The sequence below is a fragment of the Channa argus genome, chromosome 4, assembly GCF_033026475.1.
Source record: "Channa argus isolate prfri chromosome 4, Channa argus male v1.0, whole genome shotgun sequence".
NCBI classification, from domain to species: domain Eukaryota; kingdom Metazoa; phylum Chordata; class Actinopteri; order Anabantiformes; family Channidae; genus Channa; species Channa argus.
Window position 1 is genome coordinate 2,160,868 of NC_090200.1, and position 22,755 is coordinate 2,183,622.

At 39.5% G+C, this 22,755-nt stretch overlaps 1 protein-coding gene across 3 annotated transcripts in view; it reads left to right on the forward strand.

The window, feature by feature from the left end:
* The window catches only part of LOC137125452 (uncharacterized), a 48,609-nt gene that overhangs the window by 6,705 nt on the left and 19,149 nt on the right, over window positions 1-22,755 (forward strand). For all 3 annotated transcript variants that reach the window (XM_067500928.1, XM_067500927.1, XM_067500926.1), the window contains exons 4-9: window positions 116-379; window positions 1,055-1,489; window positions 1,657-2,061; window positions 6,060-6,503; window positions 6,820-7,266; window positions 8,219-8,665. In XM_067500928.1, the coding sequence (XP_067357029.1) occupies window positions 116-379; window positions 1,055-1,489; window positions 1,657-2,061; window positions 6,060-6,503; window positions 6,820-7,266; window positions 8,219-8,665 (2,442 nt within the window). The remainder of the gene's footprint in view (window positions 1-115; window positions 380-1,054; window positions 1,490-1,656; window positions 2,062-6,059; window positions 6,504-6,819; window positions 7,267-8,218; window positions 8,666-22,755) is intronic.

The following is a 22,755-nucleotide window of genomic DNA, read 5'->3' on the forward strand; positions in this document are numbered from 1 at the left end:
AGAATGTAAAATATTTCTTCATCTTAACATCATTTAAAAGCTGTGGCACCTTGTTGATTCCTTATTGTAATGTTCAGAATGCTGTAGTCGTCTCCCATTTGTCTCCCATTTGTAGGTGTGACCCTCTGCCACGGCAGCTTTGGAAGATTTTCCTTCTCAGTGAAGAGCAGATGGATCACATGAGCTTACTCAGACTTGATGGAAACCAGTTGCACCTTCCAGTTGTGGGTAGAAGGCAGCTGTTTGAAAGAGCTGTTAAAGTAATGAAGAAGATTACTACTAAGGTTAACGTCTGTCTCTACTGGGACAGGGAAGCTCCTGACTACCAAGATCTGTGTGAGTCCCTCTTAGAGGCTTTGCCGAACATCAGCTCACTCAGGTATGTAACTTCTTGTTTACTGCTTATTCCACATATTTTAAGTTTTATTGTTTTGTAAAAACATAATTGTTTGGTTTTTTAATCATCACTTTACAAAAATGTGCGAAAAACACGTTGAATTAAGTGTGAATAAGAAAAATACTTTACCTGGGTCATGCATTCACACACCACATGCAAAAATTTGACCTATCAGATTTTTTTTACATTTTCAATTTAGTTTTAGAAAAGGAAAAATGAAAGAACAAGCCATAAACAAATTTACATCAAATCTCTTCAAATACTTTAAGGTTCACAGCATAATGCATTTGCACTTTCCCTCCTTCCCACAGTCACCAAATAGCTCATTACTGAACATTGTTATGGCCCAACTCAAAGCTTCTGGCTCAGTCTCAGTTTTCTATAACCTCTTTTCATCATTTGATAATTAACTCTCTTTCGGATTAAAAGCGAATGGGAGAAGGAGCTGCAGTTAACCTTATCAGAAGACCCTTAGTTAAGGTGAACTCATCCTATTGAGGTACTAGAAGGTACTGCATAAAAAAATCACAAATACGTCACAAAAGTCAAAGAATGTGAAACAACAAAAGCCACACAGCTAAAATCTGACTCATATCCAGCTGTGCTGCTGTTATACGAAACACACTGTTCAATATGAATTTGTTTACTGTCACACAGGTTCAGGATGACCTACAGAGATCCAGGAGTAAAGGACCAGGAACAACACCATGGGACAGTGGAGATGGAGAAAAAGAAACTATCAATGGATTTATGTCGGAAAGCAGCACTTCAAAGAGTAGAAAGTTTTCATAGTGTGGTGGATAAGCTCATCTCGTTGTTTTCTTTTAACAGTAGCTTACATACCATCCTCCTTGATTTGTACGAGCATTTCAAGAGTGAAGGATGTTCAAGTGTCCTTCCATCATTACAGTCAGTTTTCCAGTCAGGTCCTAGAGTCTGGTCCATAAACCTCTCAGAGAGAAAGACCTCCATCCTCCTGGAAGTGCTGAAACTACAACCAGAGAAGAAACCAGTGGAGCTGACAGGATGGTCAGATGAAGAGAGTGAAGTGAGGAGTTTCCTACAGTGTCTGCCTTATATCTCACAGCTCAGGTAAATGATTGTCCTTCATATCAGTTCGGATTTTATTTAAACCATATTCAGTGTTTTTGTTGATATTTAAACATAATTTAAGCAGAATGCATTCGACAAACCAGTCTGGATAAAAGCTTTAGTTTTTCTTGAATAAAATCATGTTTTGGTAATCCTTGTGTTTTCAGTTTCATGCCTCAACCATCAGATCCTTCAGAAGAAACAAGGTTCTTTGCGAATCTGTTCTGTGCAGCAACAGAGAGAGAACAGCAGACAGGAGAGAAGATAGTGGAGCTGTTATCATCAGTCTGCACATATCAAACATCTTCTCTGAAATCCAAATGGTGTGACTTCCTCATTGATCTGTACTCAGAGACTAAAACAGGTCTGAGAGTTCTTCCATCATTACTGTCAGTTTTCCAGTCAGCTCCTAGAGTCTGGTCCATAAACCTCTCAGAGAGAAAGACCTCCATCCTCCTGGAAGTGCTGAAACTACAACCAGAGAAGAAACCAGTGAATCTTACAGGATGGTCAGATGAAGAGAGTGAAGTGAGGAGTTTCCTACAGTGTCTGCCTTATATCTCACAGCTCAGGTAAATGATTGTAGTGAACATTTGTGGAGCGGTGTTCTCACATCGACACCACCTCACTGTTAGTTTGAAAGTTTAAAATGTGTTCAGCTGATGTGTCCACATAAACATCACATCATGGAGTGTAGTTTTAATGGTTTTTACTCAGTGATGCTTTTGACCACACGTATATAGATTAAGATTCATCATTAACATGAGCAATTTGGAATCTGTCTGACAGATAAGATTTAAACCAATGCAACGTGGTTCCTTTAATCCCAAATCCATGTTCCAGTCTCTGTAATACAATGTTGTGGTCAATGGTGTCAAACGGGGCACCAAGGTCTAGTAGGACGAGTACAGACCCAAGTCCATTATCTTACGCCAAGAAAACGTCATTGGTGACTTACCAGTGCTGTTTCTGTATTATGATGAACTCTAAATCCTGACTGAAAGTCTTCATACAAATCATTCCTGTAAAAGGTGTTCACATAATTGTTTTGCAACTACTTTTTCAAGGATTTTAGAAATAAACAAAAGATTGGATATTGGACTGTAATTGGCTAAAACACCTGGCTCAAGAAGCAGTTTTTTGTAAGCAGAGGTTTGAATACAGCAACTTTATAGGTCTTTGTACATAACCAGTTGGTACATAACCAGTTTCTAAAGATAGCTTGATCCCTCTTAGACTGTATTTTACCCATAGATCTTGCTGAGCAAACTTTAACTATTGCTTCTTGTCAAAAGAAAAGCATTGAGCATTTTTCTGAAATTGTTTGTTTTTTGGCACAGATTGGTGAACCTCTGCCCACCTTTCCATTCTTTACATTATGACCCTGTTTCCTGGCTGCATTTTCTCTGCAGTAGACTGCAGGCAGGCAGGATTGTTTACCCAATTCAGTCAAACCTGTCCAGGTTTCAGTTAAAGTTAAATGAGCTTAGTCTCTTTCTCTCTCTCTCTCTCTCTCTCCCCCCTAAGAACCACGCTTCATCTTTTACTCATCCATGCACTGCCTAAACTGCTGAGAGTCCTACATCACGCACACTCCATAAATAATAGTGTTTTCTTTCTTGGTTTGACTGTTTGTTAGAAACCAATTCTTACAATTGGCATTTAATTGTCATTTCCCCTGCTTTGTTACAAGATTTGAGTCAGTTTGTGACAGTGTACAACATTTATCACATTTCTTAAAAGAAACATGCTACAAGAGTTATTTTAATGTGAAGAGATGTGGTGGAAGTCTCCTGTGACAGACTCAAACAGTACTGGTACAGGGTGGGTCGTTAAAAAGCTTAGAGGTCTTCACATATGAAGAGCAGGAAGCACAAAATGTGGGACCACAGAGCAGCAGATTGAAGAAGCACTTCTTTTTTGTAACATTTCGTCTGTGTCCTGATGACACAGACCAACAATTCACCGCCCACTCGTGCTATGTGAAGCTTAAACAGTCTTTGCAGTTCAGCTAACAGGCTGTAAACATTGTGGGGACCAGTGTCCTGGAGGACAGAGTGAATCAGTTAACTGGGAAGATGGAACATCTTAATCAGAAATAGTGAACTGTCAAATATAAGATCACAGTAAGTAGTTAGTTCTGAGTCCTTCAATTAGTCCACAATGATCTTACAGTGTCCTTTTAACTGTTCCCTTTATTGGGTTGTTAGTAACTACACATCTAGTTATCTGCACTACATTAACTTAAACTAAGCTACATTAACTAATTCAGTGCATGTTTGAGTTTTCTGAATTTTAAAAAATTAAATTTCACAGGAAATGGAAATGCTACAGGAGAATGTAATGTAGTCTTATCAAGTTGTTCTACTTGAGTGTGGAAGATGAGAACTTGCTGTAATTAACAGATGATAGAACAGGAAAAAAAAGCATTTATTGTGAAGTTTGTTTACAGATTCAGTTAGTTATTGGTGTTCACAAGTTTTGTTGAACTAAAAGAGAAAGACCTGCATTAACTACAATTGCCTGGAGTGGTCTTTCACACGTAACACCTTGCATCAGGAGATTGCCTGGGTCAATAGTGGAAAAACTCGGCTTGATTTCAGTGAGGGGCCAGCACATACGATCACAATTAGGGTGAGGGGGGACCCAAGCGAGGAGATTGTGAGAGGGACTGAACTAACAAAAGCATTTATTGGTAAGAATTCAATGACAGACAGAAATCGCTCCTAACAGGAGGGTACAAAGAAAAAGGCTCATGACAGGTAAAAGTCTAACACAAACTATCAACTTGACTGAACACTAGGGAAGTTTACTTAAAGAAAACAAGACGCCAAACAGACTTAATGTCGACAACAGGAGGGATACATAGTAACCAATCCAAACACTACAAAAAGGCTCAGGAATAAAATGAGACAAAGATGATAAACAAACCAAAATTAATACACAAGCCAAGGCTAAGGAAACTAATCAACAGAAGCACAACAAACCTCAGACCAAAAGTTGCTGGAAGACAGAGTCCAATACACAGGAGTCAGGATTGCTAGGATTATGTAGACCATGAGTTCAGATCATAGGCTGTAAAAGAGAAGATGATGGTCTGGCAGGGGACTGTGGGGAAGGCTGGACCTAAATAGTGAGGGGAACAGGTGCAAACAATAAAGAAAGATAACGAAAGGTAAAGCTAAAGAACAGGACTAGGAGCAGGAAGTGGGGAAAAAGGGGCTACAAAATAAAAGTCCAAAGAGAAAAAGTGTAAGTGGGGAGTCCCGACTTAAAACAATTAGGCTGTGAGAAACTGTGTTTTGTTAACAGCACTTAGGCAGATCCAGCCTAAGACTCCAAAGCCTAAGTAAAAGATGAAGACAGAAAAAACTAATGAGGTAGATCGGTGTCAGAATGTAGCCTCCAACTATAAATGTTTCACACAGAGTAGCTAACCTAAAGCCACTGTTTACATTTTAAGCTAGTGCTAACACGAGACTGGAATCCGTCCTCTCTGCTCTGGAATTGTCATCTTCTGTCAGGAAGATGCCATGTTGCCATCACAACAGTTAATATCAGTGATCCCCTAAAGTTTCTGTGTGAGCTTTCAGTTTGAAACATTGCACCCTGCACCACATTTTTATTTTTAAAGTGTAGTGAAACCTGGCATTTTAGGCCACCACTGCTTTATGCTCCACCACACGCTACACAGCCCTTCAGGTCGCTGTCACCAAATTACAATGAATAAGAAGTTAATAATAATCAAGCAGTAATGATTTTACTTCTCTGGTTATCATCAGGGCGAAACTCGCTGAAAACACTTGTCGAAGTGAGAATCTCTGCACTGCTGCCATAACTGATCAATGAGTCTGTGTGACAGGAGGCTTCACCACATTTTCTACATCAAGAAAAATGATGTTTCTGTGTATTTCTGTTAACATGTCTAAAAAATGCTCCAGACTGTTAACAGCAACATCAGCTCTATGCCAAATGGCTAATGAGAAGCTACATGACATAAAGAAAGAGTCAATAATGCCTGACACAAAGAGTATGAAGCTTGACAGAGGAAACATTCGTAGTTTTAACAGGCACTGGGGAGATAATGCAGACGTGAAAGGGAAACTTTATTTATGAATGATTCAAAACACTGGCAGACAAGAGAAACTTGGGTGGTAATTCTACTTTTCAGCAATGAGTAACTGCAGGCAGTGTTATGTACGAAATGGATCAATAATCAAGTCAAACGAGATGTGTGATCATGAGAAATATGGGAGTGAAAACAAAGGATTATGGGTGGAGCTGATGTTGATTGTGAGTGTGTGAGCCAGACATACTGTTACTGAGACGAATGTTTGAAATTAAATTACACGTCACATTGAAGTGAAGGTAAAGCTTTGGGAATTAACCTGTTTTTGTCAGATGAACCTTCATATTTAATTTTATAATATGCTCATTAGCAGATATTTGTTGGCTTGTAGAAAAAACACAAACCAATTGTACGTTTGTAGAACGGTGGGCCTTTGACTTTTTTTTTTTTTTTTTTTTTTTTTTTTTTGACATAACGGCAAATGTCTTTTTCTCGTTCCAGTGTTCGTCGCTGGTTTAGACTTTCAGATCAACCCAGGTTATTTGTGAATCTGCTCTGTGCAGCAGCAGAGAGAGAACATCAGACAGGAGAGAAGATACTGGAGCTGTTATCATCAGTCTGCACATATCAAACATTCCCTTTGGATGACAGACACATGAATGATGATGTTATAAAATATCAGTGTGTTTTCCTGTTGGATCTGTTCTTCCATGTGAAGGACTGTGAGACTAAAACAGGTCTGAGAGTTCTTCCATCATTACTGTCAGTTTTCCAGTCAGCTCCTACAGTCTGGTTCATAGACCTCTCAGAGAGAAAGACCTCCATCCTCCTGGAAGTGCTGAAACTACAACTACAGAAGAAACCAGTGAAGCTGACAGGATGGTCAGATGAAGAGAGTGAAGTGAGGAGTTTCCTACAGTGTCTCCCTTATATCTCACAGCTCAGGTAAATGGAACATGATTTAACTCTACAGTGAGTTATGCAAATGTTTTATGTTGCAGAAGTTCTAACATCATCTTACTAATGAAATGATTTGTAAGATTAGTAGAGTAATTTACTTAATTGGTAGTTTGATATTTTGTGTTTATGTATGATAAGTTTATAAAATAGGAGTCAAATTTAAACATCCCAACAGTTTCTAACCTAAAGTAGTTAATGTTAACTTCACCTTGATCAACTGTAGCATTACAATAGGGTGTGCTTGTTTTTTTTAGTAGCGGAGATCAGATATTCACAAAATGTTTCTTTCTCACTGTTCCAGTTTTCATCTTCAATCATCAAATCCTTCAGAAGAAACTAGGATCTTAGTGAATCTGTTCTGTGCAGCAGCAGAGAGAGAACAGCAGACAGGAGAGAAGATACTGGAGCTGTTATCATCAGTCTGCACATATGAACCATTTTTTTTAAATCACTCATACATGAATGATGATGTTATAAAACATCAGTCCGATTTCCTGTTGGATCTGTTCTCCCATGTGAAGGACTGTGAGACTAAAACAGGTCTGAGAGTTCTTCCATCATTACTGTCAGTTTTCCAGTCACTTCCTACAGTCTGGTTCATAAACCTCTCAGAGAGAAAGACCTCCATCTTCCTGGAAGTGCTGAAACTACAACCAGAGAAGAAACCAGTGAAGCTGACAGGAAGATCAGATGAAGAGAGTGAAGTGAGGAGTTTCCTACAGTGTCTGCCTTATATCTCACAGCTCAGGTAAATGGAACATGATTTAACTCTACAGTGAGTTATGCAAATGTTTTATGTTGCAGAAGTTCTAACATCATCTTACTAATGAAATGAGTTGTAAGATTAGTAATTTACTTAATTGTTAGTTTGATATTTTGTATTTGTGTATGATAAGTGTATAAAATAGGAGTCAAATTTAAACATCCCAACAGTTTCTAAACTAAAGTAGTTAATGTCAACTTCACCTTGATCAACTGTAGCATTATAATGGTGTGTGTGTGTGTGTGTGTGTGTGTGTGTGTGTGTGTGTGTTCTCAGACTGATGTTATTCCACTAAAGTCTAATATCAAACATACACTGACAGTAACTTCTTCATGAAGATCAGTGACCAAACACACAAAGCAAAGATAGAATGAAATGTGAAGAAGAATAAAAATGGAAGAATTCAGCCCTGCTAATAGAAAAACATGACGTTGAAACACAAATGTAATTCAGAGAATGATGTGAATCCAAAATAATAGTATCTTTAAAACAGTTACTGAAACCAAAGAGAAGTATGTTCAGCTGCCTCTTAGTTTCTAACTATAATGAACTTTACTGACCATGATAAGATTTGTACCAGTGAACAACAAATGAAGAGTTCAGACACCTTCAGTATGAATCATCATCATTTTGTGTCTCTACTCACACATGTAGTTCAACGTGATGGAAGTTTACACATCTGTCTTCTCCAGAGCAGGATGAAGCATTGCATGATGGGAATTGTTGTACAACTACTGGACATGATAATGACTTTTAGATGTTTTGCTTTGTAATATATTCATATATTGTTCATGTCTGGTAAAACTCATCCACCAAGTACAATTACATTTCATTTAATACAGGACATTTACAAGCTAATATCTGTTCATAGTGTGTGTTTGTTTTTTTAGTAGCTGAGATCAGATATTCACAAAATGTTTCTTTCTCACTGTTCCAGATTTGATCTTCAGTCATCAAATTGTTCAGAAACAACCAGGATCTTTGGGAATCTGCTCTGTGCAGCAGCAGAGAGAGAACAGCAGACAGGAGAGAAGATACTGGAGCTGTTATCATCAGTCTGCACATATGAACCATTCTTTTGGAATCACTCATACATGAATGATGGTGATAGAAAACATCAGTCTGATTTCCTGTTGGATCTGTTCTCCCATGTGAAGGACTATGAGACTAAAACAGGTCTGAGAGTTCTTCCATCATTACTGTCAGTTTTCCAGTCAGCTCCTAGAGTCTGGTTCATAAACCTCTCAGAGAGAAAGACCTCCATCCTCCTGGAAGTGCTGAAACTACAACCAGAGAAGAAACCAGTGAAGCTGACAGGATGGTCAGATGAAGAGAGTGAAGTGAGGAGTTTCCTACAGTGTCTGCCTTATATCTCACGGCTCAGGTAAATAGAACATGATTTAACTCTACAGTGAGTTATGCAAATGTTTTATGTTGCAGAAGTTCTAACATCATCTTACTAATGAAATGATTTGTAAGATTAGTTGAGTAATTTACTTAATTGGTAGTTTTATATTTTGTATTTGTGTATGATAAGTTTATAAAATAGTCAAATTTAAACATCCGAACATTTTCTAATCTAAAGTAGTTAATGTCAACTTCTCCTTGATCAACTGTAGCATTACAATAGGGTGTGCTTGTTTTTTTAGTAGCTGAGATCAGATATTCACAAAATGTTTCTTTCTCACTGTTCCAGTTTTGATCTTCAGTCATCAAATTGTTTAGAAGAAACCAGGATCTTTGTGAATCTGTACTGTGCAGCAGCAGAGAGAGAACAGCAGACAGGAGAGAAGATACTGGAGCTGTTATCATCAGTCTGCACATATGAACCATTCTTTTGGAATCACTCATACATGAATGATGGTGATAGAAAACATCAGTGTGATTTCCTGTTGGATCTGTTCTCCCATGTGAAGGACTGTGAGACTAAAACAGGTCTGAGAGTTCTTCCATCATTACTGTCAGTTTTCCAGTCAGCTCCTAGAGTCTGGTTCATAAACCTCTCAGAGAGAAAGACCTCCATCCTCCTGGAAGTGCTGAAACTACAACCAGAGAAGAAACCAGTGGAGCTGACAGGATGGTCAGATGAAGAGAGTGAAGTGAGGAGTTTCCTACAGTTTCTGCCTTATATCTCACAGCTCAGGTAAATGATTGTAGTGAACATTTGTGGAGCTGTGTTCTCACATCGACACCACCTCACTGTTAGTTTGAAAGTTAAAATGTGTTCAGCTGATGTGTCCACATCACATCATGGAGTGTAGTTTTAATGTCCTACATTTCCCAGAGTTCAGTAGGACCTAAAGGCAGCTTTCCTACAGAGAACTGCTCATCTCTCATTAACTGATACATGTTTACTTCACTAAGCTCCCAGTTTGTTCTGAACATTAACTGTTGTTATTGTGAAGCAGCAGAGACGATCGCACAGTGTTGATGATTAGAAGTTCAGTTGTTCCTCAGGAGCAGTGATTAACTGCTGTGTTTGTTTGTTTTTCTACTGTCCTGCAGCTTTGTTCTTGGTTTCTTAAATCTCAGATATGAAGCAGGAGATTTCCTGCATTAAAGAACAGCCACAAATGGCTCTTCCTGCCTAAACACATCAGGGTTTTAGAGTTTGAATAGAAACGTATTAGAAAACGTGTTCTGGTTTGTTTTGAAGACCATTGTGTCAAATGTTTTCAGTATTTGCACCAAATGAGCAAAGTTTGAATCCGATCTGAAAATCTGAATATGCTATTGGCTTATTTGTACTGTTGTGGGCTGCACCATAAATCCTCTCAGGGGGATAAAAGTGTTTTCTTTACCTCAACAATATGCTCACTCCAGAAATTGTTGTCACAAAGTTCCCTCCTGATTTGGTTGTGTCCACCAGAGGACTGGTCCCTGTCCTTGGAAGAACACGTTCAATCCTGTTACATCTTACCCAGGCCTGTTCTGTCTGAGTATAGGGAGCCCTCCAAAACATATTCTGCTGAACTGTTCACCCCAGTGTCACTTCATATATTAAACTAAATCTTTTCTCACACTGAAATTTAGTGAGATAAAGTTTCACCCCAAGTCTTGATTCTTACTGGGGGGTTAAAAAAAAAAACAAATACATGCTGACCCTCAGAGAAAAGGACTAGATGCTATGTCATCATTCTCATGATATGGAGGTTCCCAGTTAGGGATGGGAAAGGATTCTGGGGAAGCACTGTCCCTAAGTAAAGGAAGGCTTTGGATAGTCACTTGGTTTGAGATGGAGTGATCAGTGACACGCATTATTAGTCCACATGCACACGGAATAAGGCAACACCCCCACAGGGTCAGTGGATTAATGGCTATAACAACACCTGTGAAGAGGGACAGGATGAAGGTTTTCCATTTTCAAACCAGCCTGGGCTGGTGTCATCATAGCCACAATTTTTTTTTTTACAGTTCTTGTCACTCTTGTCACAGTCCCTCCAGGTCCTTTGTAACAGACCCATGTGGGCCTCTGTTGTTTGGGATGACGGTGCAACACGAGTCTCCAAACGTGGTGGAGACTCCTCCCTTGTCTGCAAGCAACATGTCAGTTGCCATTCTGTTCTCCCATGTCATCTGCAATGTTGCTGCCAACTGCTCAGCTGTACCTCCAATGGCATCAAGTGTGTGATTGATGAATCTCTGTTGGTTGTAATACAGGTAGTTGCTCCAATCAACATTCTTGTTGGTTGTGCATCACCAGCAAAGGGAGGAATCAAATCCTGCTGCAATCTGGTTACGAGTCTTGTATCCACTTGGGATTGGGAGAGAATGATGGATATTGCACTATGGCATTTTTGGAATAAAATGTCATTGGTGTCCCAGGTCGTCTGTCTGGAGGCTCGAATGCTGATGCAGTCAATCAGAAGAACTTTACTAACATTGTCTGATTGTGCTATAATTCATGAATCATCCTTAAGATTTCTGCAACCGTGGTGAAGAGAATAAATGTGCACAATCTGATATTCAGGTTCCACTCCTTCAGTTTGAGTGGGTGCTGTTACCGTGTGGGATTCTCCATCATTGGGCAGCAGATGTCACCTCTGTCACCTTCCTGTATTCACATTTGTTGGAGTTGTTGGAAGTTGAAGTCTAGTTCAAGCCCAATCATCGCTTCTCCCCCCTCACCGAGCTGAACAATTCAGAGGTCAAATTTGACCATCTGTGGCTTGTAGGTCGTCCTCCACAGTGATCGTCTCCTTGTCGAGTCGGTATGCATGTGGTTGTAGTTCCTTTTACTGTTCCGGTATGGGGATCCTCTTGCAGTGGCTGGTGTGGACCCACGCGACATGTCTCTCTCTCTCTCTCAAAGTTTATCTCTGGACGAATCCATGTCCTTTTTTTGTAGTGTTGCACCTAATGTCTTCATAAAGCTTTCCAGATACGCTTGATAGTGACTGCATGGTTTGCAGTTCAGTCTGTAGATTCAGTTCCTGAATTGAATTTCCTACCAATAGATTGTTTTGTTTATGTTAGTGTGTCACATTTAATAATCGATATTTAATCGACTTAAGGCGACAAGACAAGATCTATAGAGCTGCAACAAGAAAAATGTGCAATTAGTGTTGTGTCTGATGTCGTAAAAGTCCTTTGTCTGTTCGAATAACTTACGAATAACAACAAATGTAGTCAGTCTAAATAATCATTCATTCATAAACATTCATATCAATGGATAGTTTATAGGTTTCAGTAAGAGCTCTCAGCTCACCAGCGTGTGCAGACAAGTTAGAGGGTAGTTTTATCATGAACCTTCTGTAGCAGCTGCAAACTAAGAATCAAAGCCATCATAACTCTTATGTCAGAAATCAGAATTAGTGTGTTTGTGATATCAGGTCTGGAAGTACAGATGGTTTCTATTACCTCAGTGCAGTTATGAGGATCCATCATCCTCTGCAGGCAGCAGAGTAGCAGGGTTCAACATATAGAACATCTTTTCACAGCAATGTTGGACTTTTCAAGCAACATCTCAGAACAGCTAATCAAATGAGGTTGGGATAAAAAAGAAGGCATGTAACTGTCTTTCTGGTCAACAACTAGAGTATTGGGCAACACTTTTTCTTCAGGAGTTCACATTTTTTCATAAAGTGCAAACAACAACAACAAAAATATTAAACACAGCAAACACGAAAACTTCACACAGAGAACAATTTGTCTGAAAAATGTTGTTATGCCAAGAAAAGTCAACGTTTCTTTAGTCATCTGCTTTGGAATATTTTTGAATTGCGGCAAATTCAATTTTGTGACACTGTTTATCTTTGGGGCGATCACATGACCCAGATATGTCACTTTAGTCAAACTGCAGTTTAGAAAGAATCACTTCATGGCCATTGTCAACAAGATGTTTTAACAGTTGCACCATATACATTTTTTCCCTGCTAATCTAAACTGACAAATACAAAATGCAAATTAGCAAATCATCTACGTACTGTAGCAAACACAAAAAATTTGTTGGTACCAGAGAAAGAATGATTTGTAGATTTTTACTTAAGGTGCTGTGTGGCTGCATTCACCTCCTGTTAATTTGAACAAAGCACCACTCAATTGGTTGGTCCCCTATTTTTTTACCAAAAATATGGTAACACACACAAGAGAATTCTCACCTGAAATTATTACAGCTGCTGTTAACAGGGATTACTTATCAGAATGACAATGCTTTGTAAAATTATGCAGGTCCTACCTGGATTCTGTTCCTGAGTGTGTGCGTGTGTGGGTGGAGGTCACCCACCCACTATTGTATTTGTATCGCCTGATCTGGGGTCTGCTCCCCCAACTCTCCCATCCAGTCAGTCTTTTGTATATCTACAATCAGATTGACGAGGCCTCACAGGCTGCTCAGCCTTTAACCACTCAGCTCACAGCTAAGTTCACACAATGAGACAAGGAATGAGTCAATGAAAATGACCCTTAATAAGCTTTTTGCTTCTCATGTCTTTTAAGTCTTGAGATTGATCAACAGTTCTGGTTCCCTACTGGGAAGCAAATACTCAGATGTAGGCAGTTTATGGTTGGTGTCTATCTAACACATCAGTGGGAGACAGGATGTCTTGAGGGAAAACAAATGGTGAGTGTCCACTGATGAAGCACTGATGTATGATTTGACAGAATAGTAGTGAAGGAGAAACTGTGTTGCATTTTTTAAATTTCCCTCAGAATAACAACCTCCAAATTCAGAAAACTGATTGATACAGTTTATACTAGAAAAATATACTTTATATTTAAAATAATAATCAATACATTTATATATGATTTTCTACAAGACTTTATAATTTTTCTGATCAAATATCAGTGATGGATGCTGGATCAAACACTCATTCAGTGGCTCCTGTGACTCTGATACAGAAAGTAAAGTGACTGGAACTTAGTCGAATATTTGAGTGACTTAATTTTTCTGTAGCTTCACTGAAATGAAATTACACGTCACATGGAAGTGAAAGTAGAGCTTTGCAAATCTCCACTATGCTACAACATCAGTGTGTGAAGTTTGATAGTTTTACAGAATAATGGATGTTTAAACTTCTACTCCAGTATTTTGAGCTTTGAAGGAGATGGATTGAGAAAAAAAACTGAGGATTTACCATTGTAGCCTGATGTTTGTGGTTCCTTCAACATTTTAGAAGAATTTTAGTGAGTAAAGTAAAAACTCCATGTATGATTTATCCTGTTATTGTTGAATTTTACACTGATTCATGTTTGATTTCAGTTTCTGCTCATTAGCAGGTATTTGTTGGCTTTTAGAAGAAACATCTGTAAAACCAGTTTTACATGAAATTTGTTGCTGTTATATTGAAACAAGATGTTTACATCTCATTTCAGTGTCAATAACTGGTTTAAAGTCTCAGATCAAACCAGGATCTTTGGGAATCTGCTCTGTGCAGCAGCAGAGAGAGAACAGCAGACAGGAGAGAAGATACTGGAGCTGTTATCATCAGTCTGCACATATCAAACATTCCCTTTGGATGAGAGATACATGAATGATGATCATAAAGAATACCAGTGTGATTTCCTGTTGGATCTGTTCTCCCATGTTAAGGACTGTGAGACTAAAACAGGTCTGAGAGTTCTTCCATCATTACTGTCAGTTTTCCAGTCAGCTCCTAGAGTCTGGTTCATAAACCTCTCAGAGAGAAAGACCTCCATCCTCCTGGAAGTGCTGAAACTACAACCAGAGAAGAAACCAGTGGAGCTGACAGGATGGTCAGATGAAGAGAGTGAAGTGAGGAGTTTCCTACAGTGTCTGCCTTATATCTCACAGCTCAGGTAAATGGAACATGATTTAACTCTACAGTGAGTTATGCAAATGTTTTATGTTGCAGAAGTTCTAACATCATCTTACTAATGAAATGATTTGTAAGATTAGTAATTTACTTAATTGTTAGTTTGATATTTTGTATTTGTGTATGATAAGTTTATAAAATAGGAGTCAAATTTAAACATCCCAACAGTTTCTAATCTAAAGTAGTTAATGTTAACTTCACCTTGATCAACTGTAGCATTATAATGGTGTGTGTGTGTGTGTGTGTGTGTGTGTGTGTGTGTGTGTGTGTGTGTGTGTGTGTGTGTGTGTGTGTGTGTGTGTGTGTGTGTGTGTGTGTGTGTGTGTGTGTGTGTGTGTGTGTGTGTGTGTGTGTGTGTGTGTGTTCTCAGACTGATGTTATTCCGATAAAGTCTAATATCAAACTGACAGTAACTTGTCTTCATGAAGATCAGTGACCAAACACACAAAGCAAAGATAGAATGAAATGTGAAGAAGAATAAAAATGGAAGAATTCAGCCCTGCTAATAGAAAAACATGACGTTGAAACACAAATGTAATTCAGAGAATGATGTGAATCCAAAATAATAGTATCTTTAAAACAGTTACTGAAACCAAAGAGAAGTATGTTCAGCTGCCTCTTAGTTTCTAACTATAATGAACTTTACTGACCATGATAAGATTTGTACCAGTGAACAACAAATGAAGAGTTCAGACACCTTCAGTATGAATCATCATCATTTTGTGTCTCTACTCACACATGTAGTTCAACGTGATGGTAGTTTACACATCTGTCTTCTCCAGAGCAGGATGAAGCATTGCATGATGGGAATTGTTGTACAACTACTGGACATGATAATGACTTTTAGATGTTTTGCTTTGTAATATATTCATATATTGTTCATGTCTGGTAAAACTCATCCACCAAGTACAATTACATTTCATTTAATACAGGACATTTACAAGCTAATATCTGTTCATATCTGCTAATATCTGTTTCTCACTTTTCCAGTTTTGATCTTCAGTCATCAAATCGTTCAGAAACAACCAGGATTTTTGTGAATCTGTTCTGTGCAGCAGCAGAGAGAGAACAGCAGACAGGAGAGAAGATACTGGAGCTGTTATCATCAGTCTGCACATATCAAACATTCCCTTTGGAAGGGAGATACATGAGAGATTATGTTATAAAACATCAGTGTGATTTCCTGTTGGATCTGTTCTCCCATGTGAAGGACTATGAGACTAAAACAGGTCTGAGAGTTCTTCCATCATTACTGTCAGTTTTCCAGTCAGCTCCTAGAGTCTGGTTCATAAACCTCTCAGAGAGAAAGACCTCCATCCTCCTGGAAGTGCTGAAACTACAACCAGAGAAGAAACCAGTGAAGCTGACAGGATGGTCAGATGAAGAGAGTGAAGTGAGGAGTTTCCTACAGTGTCTCCCTTATATCTCACAGCTCAGGTAAATGATTGTAGTGAACATTTGTGGAGCTGTGTTCTCACATTGACACCACCTCACTGTTAGTTTGAAAGTTAAAATGTGTTCAGCTGATGTGTCCACATCACATCATGGAGTGTAGTTTTAATGTCCTACATTTCCCAGAGTTCAGTAGGACCTAAAGGCAGCTTTCCTACAGAGAACTGCTCATCTCTCATTAACTGATACATGTTTACTTCACTAAGCTCCCAGTTTGTTCTGAACATTAACTGTTGTTATTGTGAAGCAGCAGAGACGATCGCACAGTGTTGATGATTAGAAGTTCAGTTGTTCCTCAGGAGCAGTGATTAACTGCTGTGTTTGTTTGTTTTTCTACTGTCCTGCAGCTTTGTTCTTGGTTTCTTAAATCTCAGATATGAAGCAGGAGATTTCCTGCATTAAAGAACAGCCACAAATGGCTCTTCCTGCCTAAACACATCAGGGTTTTAGAGTTTGAATAGAAACGTATTAGAAAACGTGTTCTGGTTTGTTTTGAAGACCATTGTGTCAAATGTTTTCAGTATTTGCACCAAATGAGCAAAGTTTGAATCCGATCTGAAAATCTGAATATGCTATTGGCTTATTTGTACTGTTGTGGGCTGCACCATAAATCCTCTCAGGGGGATAAAAGTGTTTTCTTTACCTCAACAATATGCTCACTCCAGAAATTGTTGTCACAAAGTTCCCTCCTGATTTGGTTGTGTCCACCAGAGGACTGGTCCCTGTCCTTGGAAGAACACGTTCAATCCTGTTACATCTTACCCAGGTCTGTTCTGTCTGAGTATAGGGAGCCCTCCAAAACATATTCTGCTGAACTGTTCACCCCAGTGTCACTTCATATATTAAACTAAATCTTTTCTCACACTGAAATTTAGTGAGATAAAGTTTCACCCCAAGTCTTGATTCTTACTGGGGGGTTAAAAAAAAAAACAAATACATGCTGACCCTCAGAGAAAAGGACTAGATGCTATGTCATCATTCTCATGATATGGAGGTTCCCAGTTAGGGATGGGAAAGGATTCTGGGGAAGCACTGTCCCTAAGTAAAGGAAGGCTTTGGATAGTCACTTGGTTTGAGATGGAGTGATCAGTGACACGCATTATTAGTCCACATGCACACGGAATAAGGCAACACCCCCACAGGGTCAGTGCAGTAATGTCTATAACAACACCTGTGAAGAGGGACAGGATGAAGGTTTTCCATTTTCAAACCAGCCTGGGCTGGTGTCATCATAGCCACAATTTTTTTTTTTTACAGTTCTTGTCACTCTTGTCACAGTCCCTCCAGGTCCTTTGTAACAGACCCATGTGGGCCTCTGTTGTTTGGGATGACGGTGCAACACGAGTCTCCAAACGTGGTGCAGACTCCTCCCTTGTCTACAAGCAACATGTCAGTTGCCGTTCAGTTCTCCCATGTCATCTGCAATGTTGCTGCCAACTGCTCAGCTGTACCTCCAATGGCATCAAGTGTGTGATTGATGAATCTCTGTTGGTTGTAATACAGGTAGTTGCTCCAATCAACATTCTTGTTGGTTGTGCATCACCAGCAAAGGGAGGAATCAAATCCTGCTGCAATCTGGTTGCGAGCCTTGTATCCATTTGGGATTCCTGTGTTACTCTAATGTCATCAATATACACTTCTGTGTGACATGATCCCAGAGGTTTCTGGAGTGCTTGTCTCATGCTGTGGTGTGGTGCAGTAGACCAGTGTGCGATGTCTGAGTCACTGCTGGGAGTACGTGTATTTCTTGGACCAGCATGACAAGGGCACACATATCACGCCTTAAAATTAAGTATGAATTGGACCCAGAAATGAGCAGATCACAGAGGACTTGGAAGGCAAACAGTTTATTCAAGTTAAGCGGAGAAGGGGACTCTGGACCGGAGAGGAAGGCGGGGATGGCCAGGAGACGGTAGGGAACTCTGAGGGGAAAAGGAGACAGAGGTGAATGACAAACTATGGCATGGGGAATATATTGGGAGAACCAGATATCTTACTGCGGGTGGAGGTTTGAAGTTGAGCGGAGACCAGGTTGGGCAGGAGACCAGAACAGGAGGAAGGGCTGAACTAAAGGCCGCTGGCAGAAAAACAACCAGGGAGCAAAACAGGCAGACTCGAGCAAAGTACCAACATAAACAGAACACAAGTAGCAAAGAAAAAGTGCAGGGGAGCGAACTCCAACTCAAACCCTGCCTAAAAAGGTAAACACAAAAACGCTTGTTCCAAAAACAAAAGAACCCCAAGTAGGAGGGAAAAAAACAGTAGTTCAATAACTAGTGCTAAAAGAATCAAAACAGATGCTGAAATTAAACAATGAGCAACACAAAGTAGCAACAGAATAATAATTTCTTCAATCGTTGTTAGCGAGCAAACAAAGTAGCAAATTAAACGCTGGCAGTGAGCAAACAAAGTAGCAACAGAGAGATAAGTTATTTGAAAATTAGCAAAGGAATTCTCGAGAGAAAAAACAAAAATAAACTAGAACAAGACCTTATTCTCTTAGGTGCGGATTTTCAGGATCAGAGACAGATTATTCACCGAGGCAGTCAGAAAGACAATCTGGCAGGGAGTGACAGGTGAGCAGAGTATATAAAGGGAGGCAACAGGTGAGCGGCATGAGACTAATTGCAGATCGGCAGGGAGGGGAGAGGAGAGGAAAACAGAGTGAGGAAGTACCAATCACCAAGGCAACAAGACTAAGACTCACAGCCGTGACAACACACTCCTGTCCAGTTAGCTGGCAGAGCTCTAGTTGACCTGACACACATCCAGTACACATTCAGCACGGGATTGATTCCTGCATCAAAAGCATCTCTCTTGCAGCGTCTGCAATAAACTCCATCTTCAATAATCTCCTTGGCAACTTCAGAGCTCTGTGAATGTCCAGGTTTAAGTGGTGGGTAGAGGGTATGTGTCTTTGTGCAGTTCAGTGGTGTGATGCCTACTGACACATTTCCATAGGTCTGATTGAAGCAGACAAACTTAGCTCCCAGCGCAGGCTTGATGTGGCTTAGTGTGGAGACAATGATGGATATTGGACTATGGCATTTTTGGAATAAAATGTCATTGGTGTCCCAGGTCGTCTGTCTGGAGGCTCGAATGATGATGCAGTCAATCAGAAGAACTTTACTAACATTGTCTGTCATGCAATCTGGATCCCCAGGAAGTCCTTCCACTGATAATTTGGTCTTGTAGCCCTGGGAAACAAGACATGAGGAGGTGAATGTGGTCCTCACAGTATAATTAATGTTTTTATGCAGGTTGTCCATCATCCATGACGAAGACCGTGTGTTGGAATATGGGTCAAGTAAGCGTGCAGACTTAACCACACTTCTTGTCAGTCTGGGTTTGTTAGTGAGCTGCTGGGTGATCTGTTTATGGTGCTATAATTCATGGATCATCCACAAGATTTCTGCAACCGTGGTGAATAATAAATAAATGTGCACAATCTGATCTTCAGGTTCCACTCCTTCAGTTTGAGTGTGAGATTCTCCGTCATTGGGCAGCAGATGTCACCTTTATCACTTTCCAGTATTCACCTTTGTTGAAGTTGTTGGAGCTTGAAGTCTAGTTCAAGCCCAATCATCGCTTCTCCCCCCTCACCGAGCTGAACAATTCAGAGGTCAAATTTGACCATCTGTGGCTTGTAGGTCGTCCTCCACAGTGATCGTCTCCTTGTCGAGTCGGTATGCGTGTGGTTGTAGTTCCTTTTCTGGTTCTGGTATGGGGATCCTCTTGCAGTGGCTGGCATGGACCCACGTGATGCGTGTCTCCACCTTCACTGCTGTATTAGAAGTCAGTAGTACTTGATTTGATCCTATGAAATGTCTCTGTTTCCAGTGTTTCCTCCAGTGGTCCTTGATGAGCACCCAGTCACCTGGTTTAAAATCTTGCAGGCTGATGGCTGCAGGTGTAGTCAGGGCTGCTTTCACCTGGGGACAAACAGCTGAGAGAGTTTACACACTATAGTTAAAAGATCACATCTTCATGACAAACTCGTCAGAGTTTGTTTGTTCTGAATAACAACTACGCCAGGAGGTTTTCCCAACATTATTCGGAACAGACTTAACTTGCATATAGCAAGTTAAGTTAGCACCGATGCTAATTCTTAAATCCACGTCAAACCTGTTACTTCACAGCATTTTGTTAATTTGGTCATTCCATCGTACCTGCACTCTGGGGGTGATAAGGCAGCAATACTGAAAAATAACCCAAATTAGACAAATCATTAAACACCTTTATGGTAAACCCAGGACCATTGTCACTAATAACTTTCTTCTGGAAAACTTCACCTAATGATCATGTGTTTGGGCCTTTTTACCACAGCACATGCATCGTGTTTAGAAAAAATAAAAAATAATCTGTGTGCTGCACAGATTATTCAGCTCCATATGCTTGGAAGAACCCTGGTATATAAACCTTCTGTAGCAATAGCTGTTACAATATGGACACATCCCCCTTTTGCAAATGTGTTGTTTACCATGAACTAGCTTTGCATGCAAATGAAAATATGAATTAGGTAAACAAAGGTTCTCTGGACCAATACATGACCCTTTTTGCAGTGGTGCACATAATGTCTTCTCAAAGTTTTCTAGATACGCTGATGGTATGATGGTAATTTACACATCTGTCTTCTCAAGAGCAGGATGAAGCATTGCATGATGGGAATTTTTTTACAACTACTGGACATGATAATGACTTTTAGATGTTTTGCTTTGTAATATATTAATATATTGTTCATGTCTGGTAAAACTCATCCATCAAGTACAAGTACATTTCATTTAATACAGGACATTTACAAACTAATATCTGTTCATAGTGTGTGTTTGTTTTTTTAAGTAGCTGAGATCAGATATTCACAAAATGTTTCTTTCTCGCTGTTCCAGTTTTTATCTTCAGTCATCAAATCGTTCAGAAACAACCAGGATCTTTGTGAATCTGTTCTGTGCAGCAGCAGAGAGAGAACAGCAGACAGGAGAGAAGATACTGGAGCTGTTATCATCAGTCTGCACATATAAAACATTCCCTTTGTGTGACGCATATGTGGATGATTATGTTTTAAAATCCCAGTCTGATTACCTGTTGGATCTGTTCTCCCATGTGAAGGACTGTGAGACTAAAACAGGTCTGAGAGTTCTTCCATCATTCCAGTCAGTTTTCCAGTGTGTTCCTACAGTCTGGTTCATAAACCTCTCAGAGAGAAAGACCTCCATCCTCCTGGAAGTGCTGAAACTACAACCAGAGAAGAAACCAGTGGAGCTGACAGGATGGTCAGATGAAGAGAGTGAAGTGAGGAGTTTCCTACAGTGTCTGCCTTATATCTCACAGCTCAGGTAAATGGAACATGATTTAACTCTACAGTGAGTTATGCAAATGTTTTATGTTGCAGAAGTTCTAACATCAGTTTACTAATGAAATGATTTGTAAGATTAGTAATTTACTTAATTGTTAGTTTGATATTTTGTATTTGTGTGTGATAAGTTTATAAAATAGGAGTCAAATTTAAACATCCCAACAGTTTCTAATCTAAAATAGTTAATGTCAACTTCACCTTGAGCAACTGTAGCATGATAATGGTGCGTGTGTGTGTGTGTGTGTGTGTGTGTGTGTGTGTGTGTGTGTGTGTGTGTGTGTGTGTGTGTGTGTGTGTGTGTGTGTGTTCTCAGACTGATGTTATTCCACTAAAGTCTAATATCAAACATACACTGACAGTAACTTGTCTTCATGAAGATCAGTGACCAAACACACAAAGCAAAGATAGAATGAAATGTGAAGAAGAATAAAAATGGAAGAATTCAGCCCTGCTAATAGAAAAACATGACGTTGAAACACAAATGTAATTCAGAGAATGATGTGAATCCAAAATAATAGTATCTTTAAAACAGTTACTGAAACCAAAGAGAAGTATGTTCAGCTGCCTCTTAGTTTCTAACTATAATGAACTTTACTGACCATGATAAGATTTGTACCAGTGAACAACAAATGAAGAGTTCAGACACCTTCAGTATGAATCATCATCATTTTGTGTCTCTACTCACACATGTAGTTCAACGTGATGGTAGTTTACACATCTGTCTTCTCCAGAGCAGGATGAAGCATTGCATGATGGGAATTGTTGTACAACTACTGGACATGATAAAGACTTTTAGATGTTTTGCTTTGTAATATATTCATATATTGTTCATGTCTGGTAAAACTCATCCACAAAGTAAAATTACATTTCATTTAATACAGGACATTTACAAGCTAATATCTGTTCATAGTGTGTGTTTGGTTTTTTTAGTAGCTGAGATCAGATGGTCACAAAATGTTTCTTTCTCACTGTTCCAGTTTTGATCTTCAGTCATCAAATCGTTCAAAAACAACCAGGATCTTTGGGAATCTGCTCTGTGCAGCAGCAGAGAGAGAACAGCAGACAGGAGAGAAGATACTGGAGCTGTTATCATCAGTCTGCAGATATGAAATATTCTTTCTGAATGAGGAATACATGTATGATGATGATAGAAAACATCAGTGTGATTTCCTGTTGGATCTGTTCTCCCATGTGAAGGACTATGAGACTAAAACAGGTCTGAGAGTTCTTTCATCATTACTGTCAGTTTTCCAGTCAGCTCCTACAGTCTGGTTCATAAACCTCTCAGAGAGAAAGACCTCCATCCTCCTGGAAGTGCTGAAACTACAACCAGAGAAGAAACCAGTGGAGCTGACAGGATGGTCAGATGAAGAGAGTGAAGTGAGGAGTTTCCTA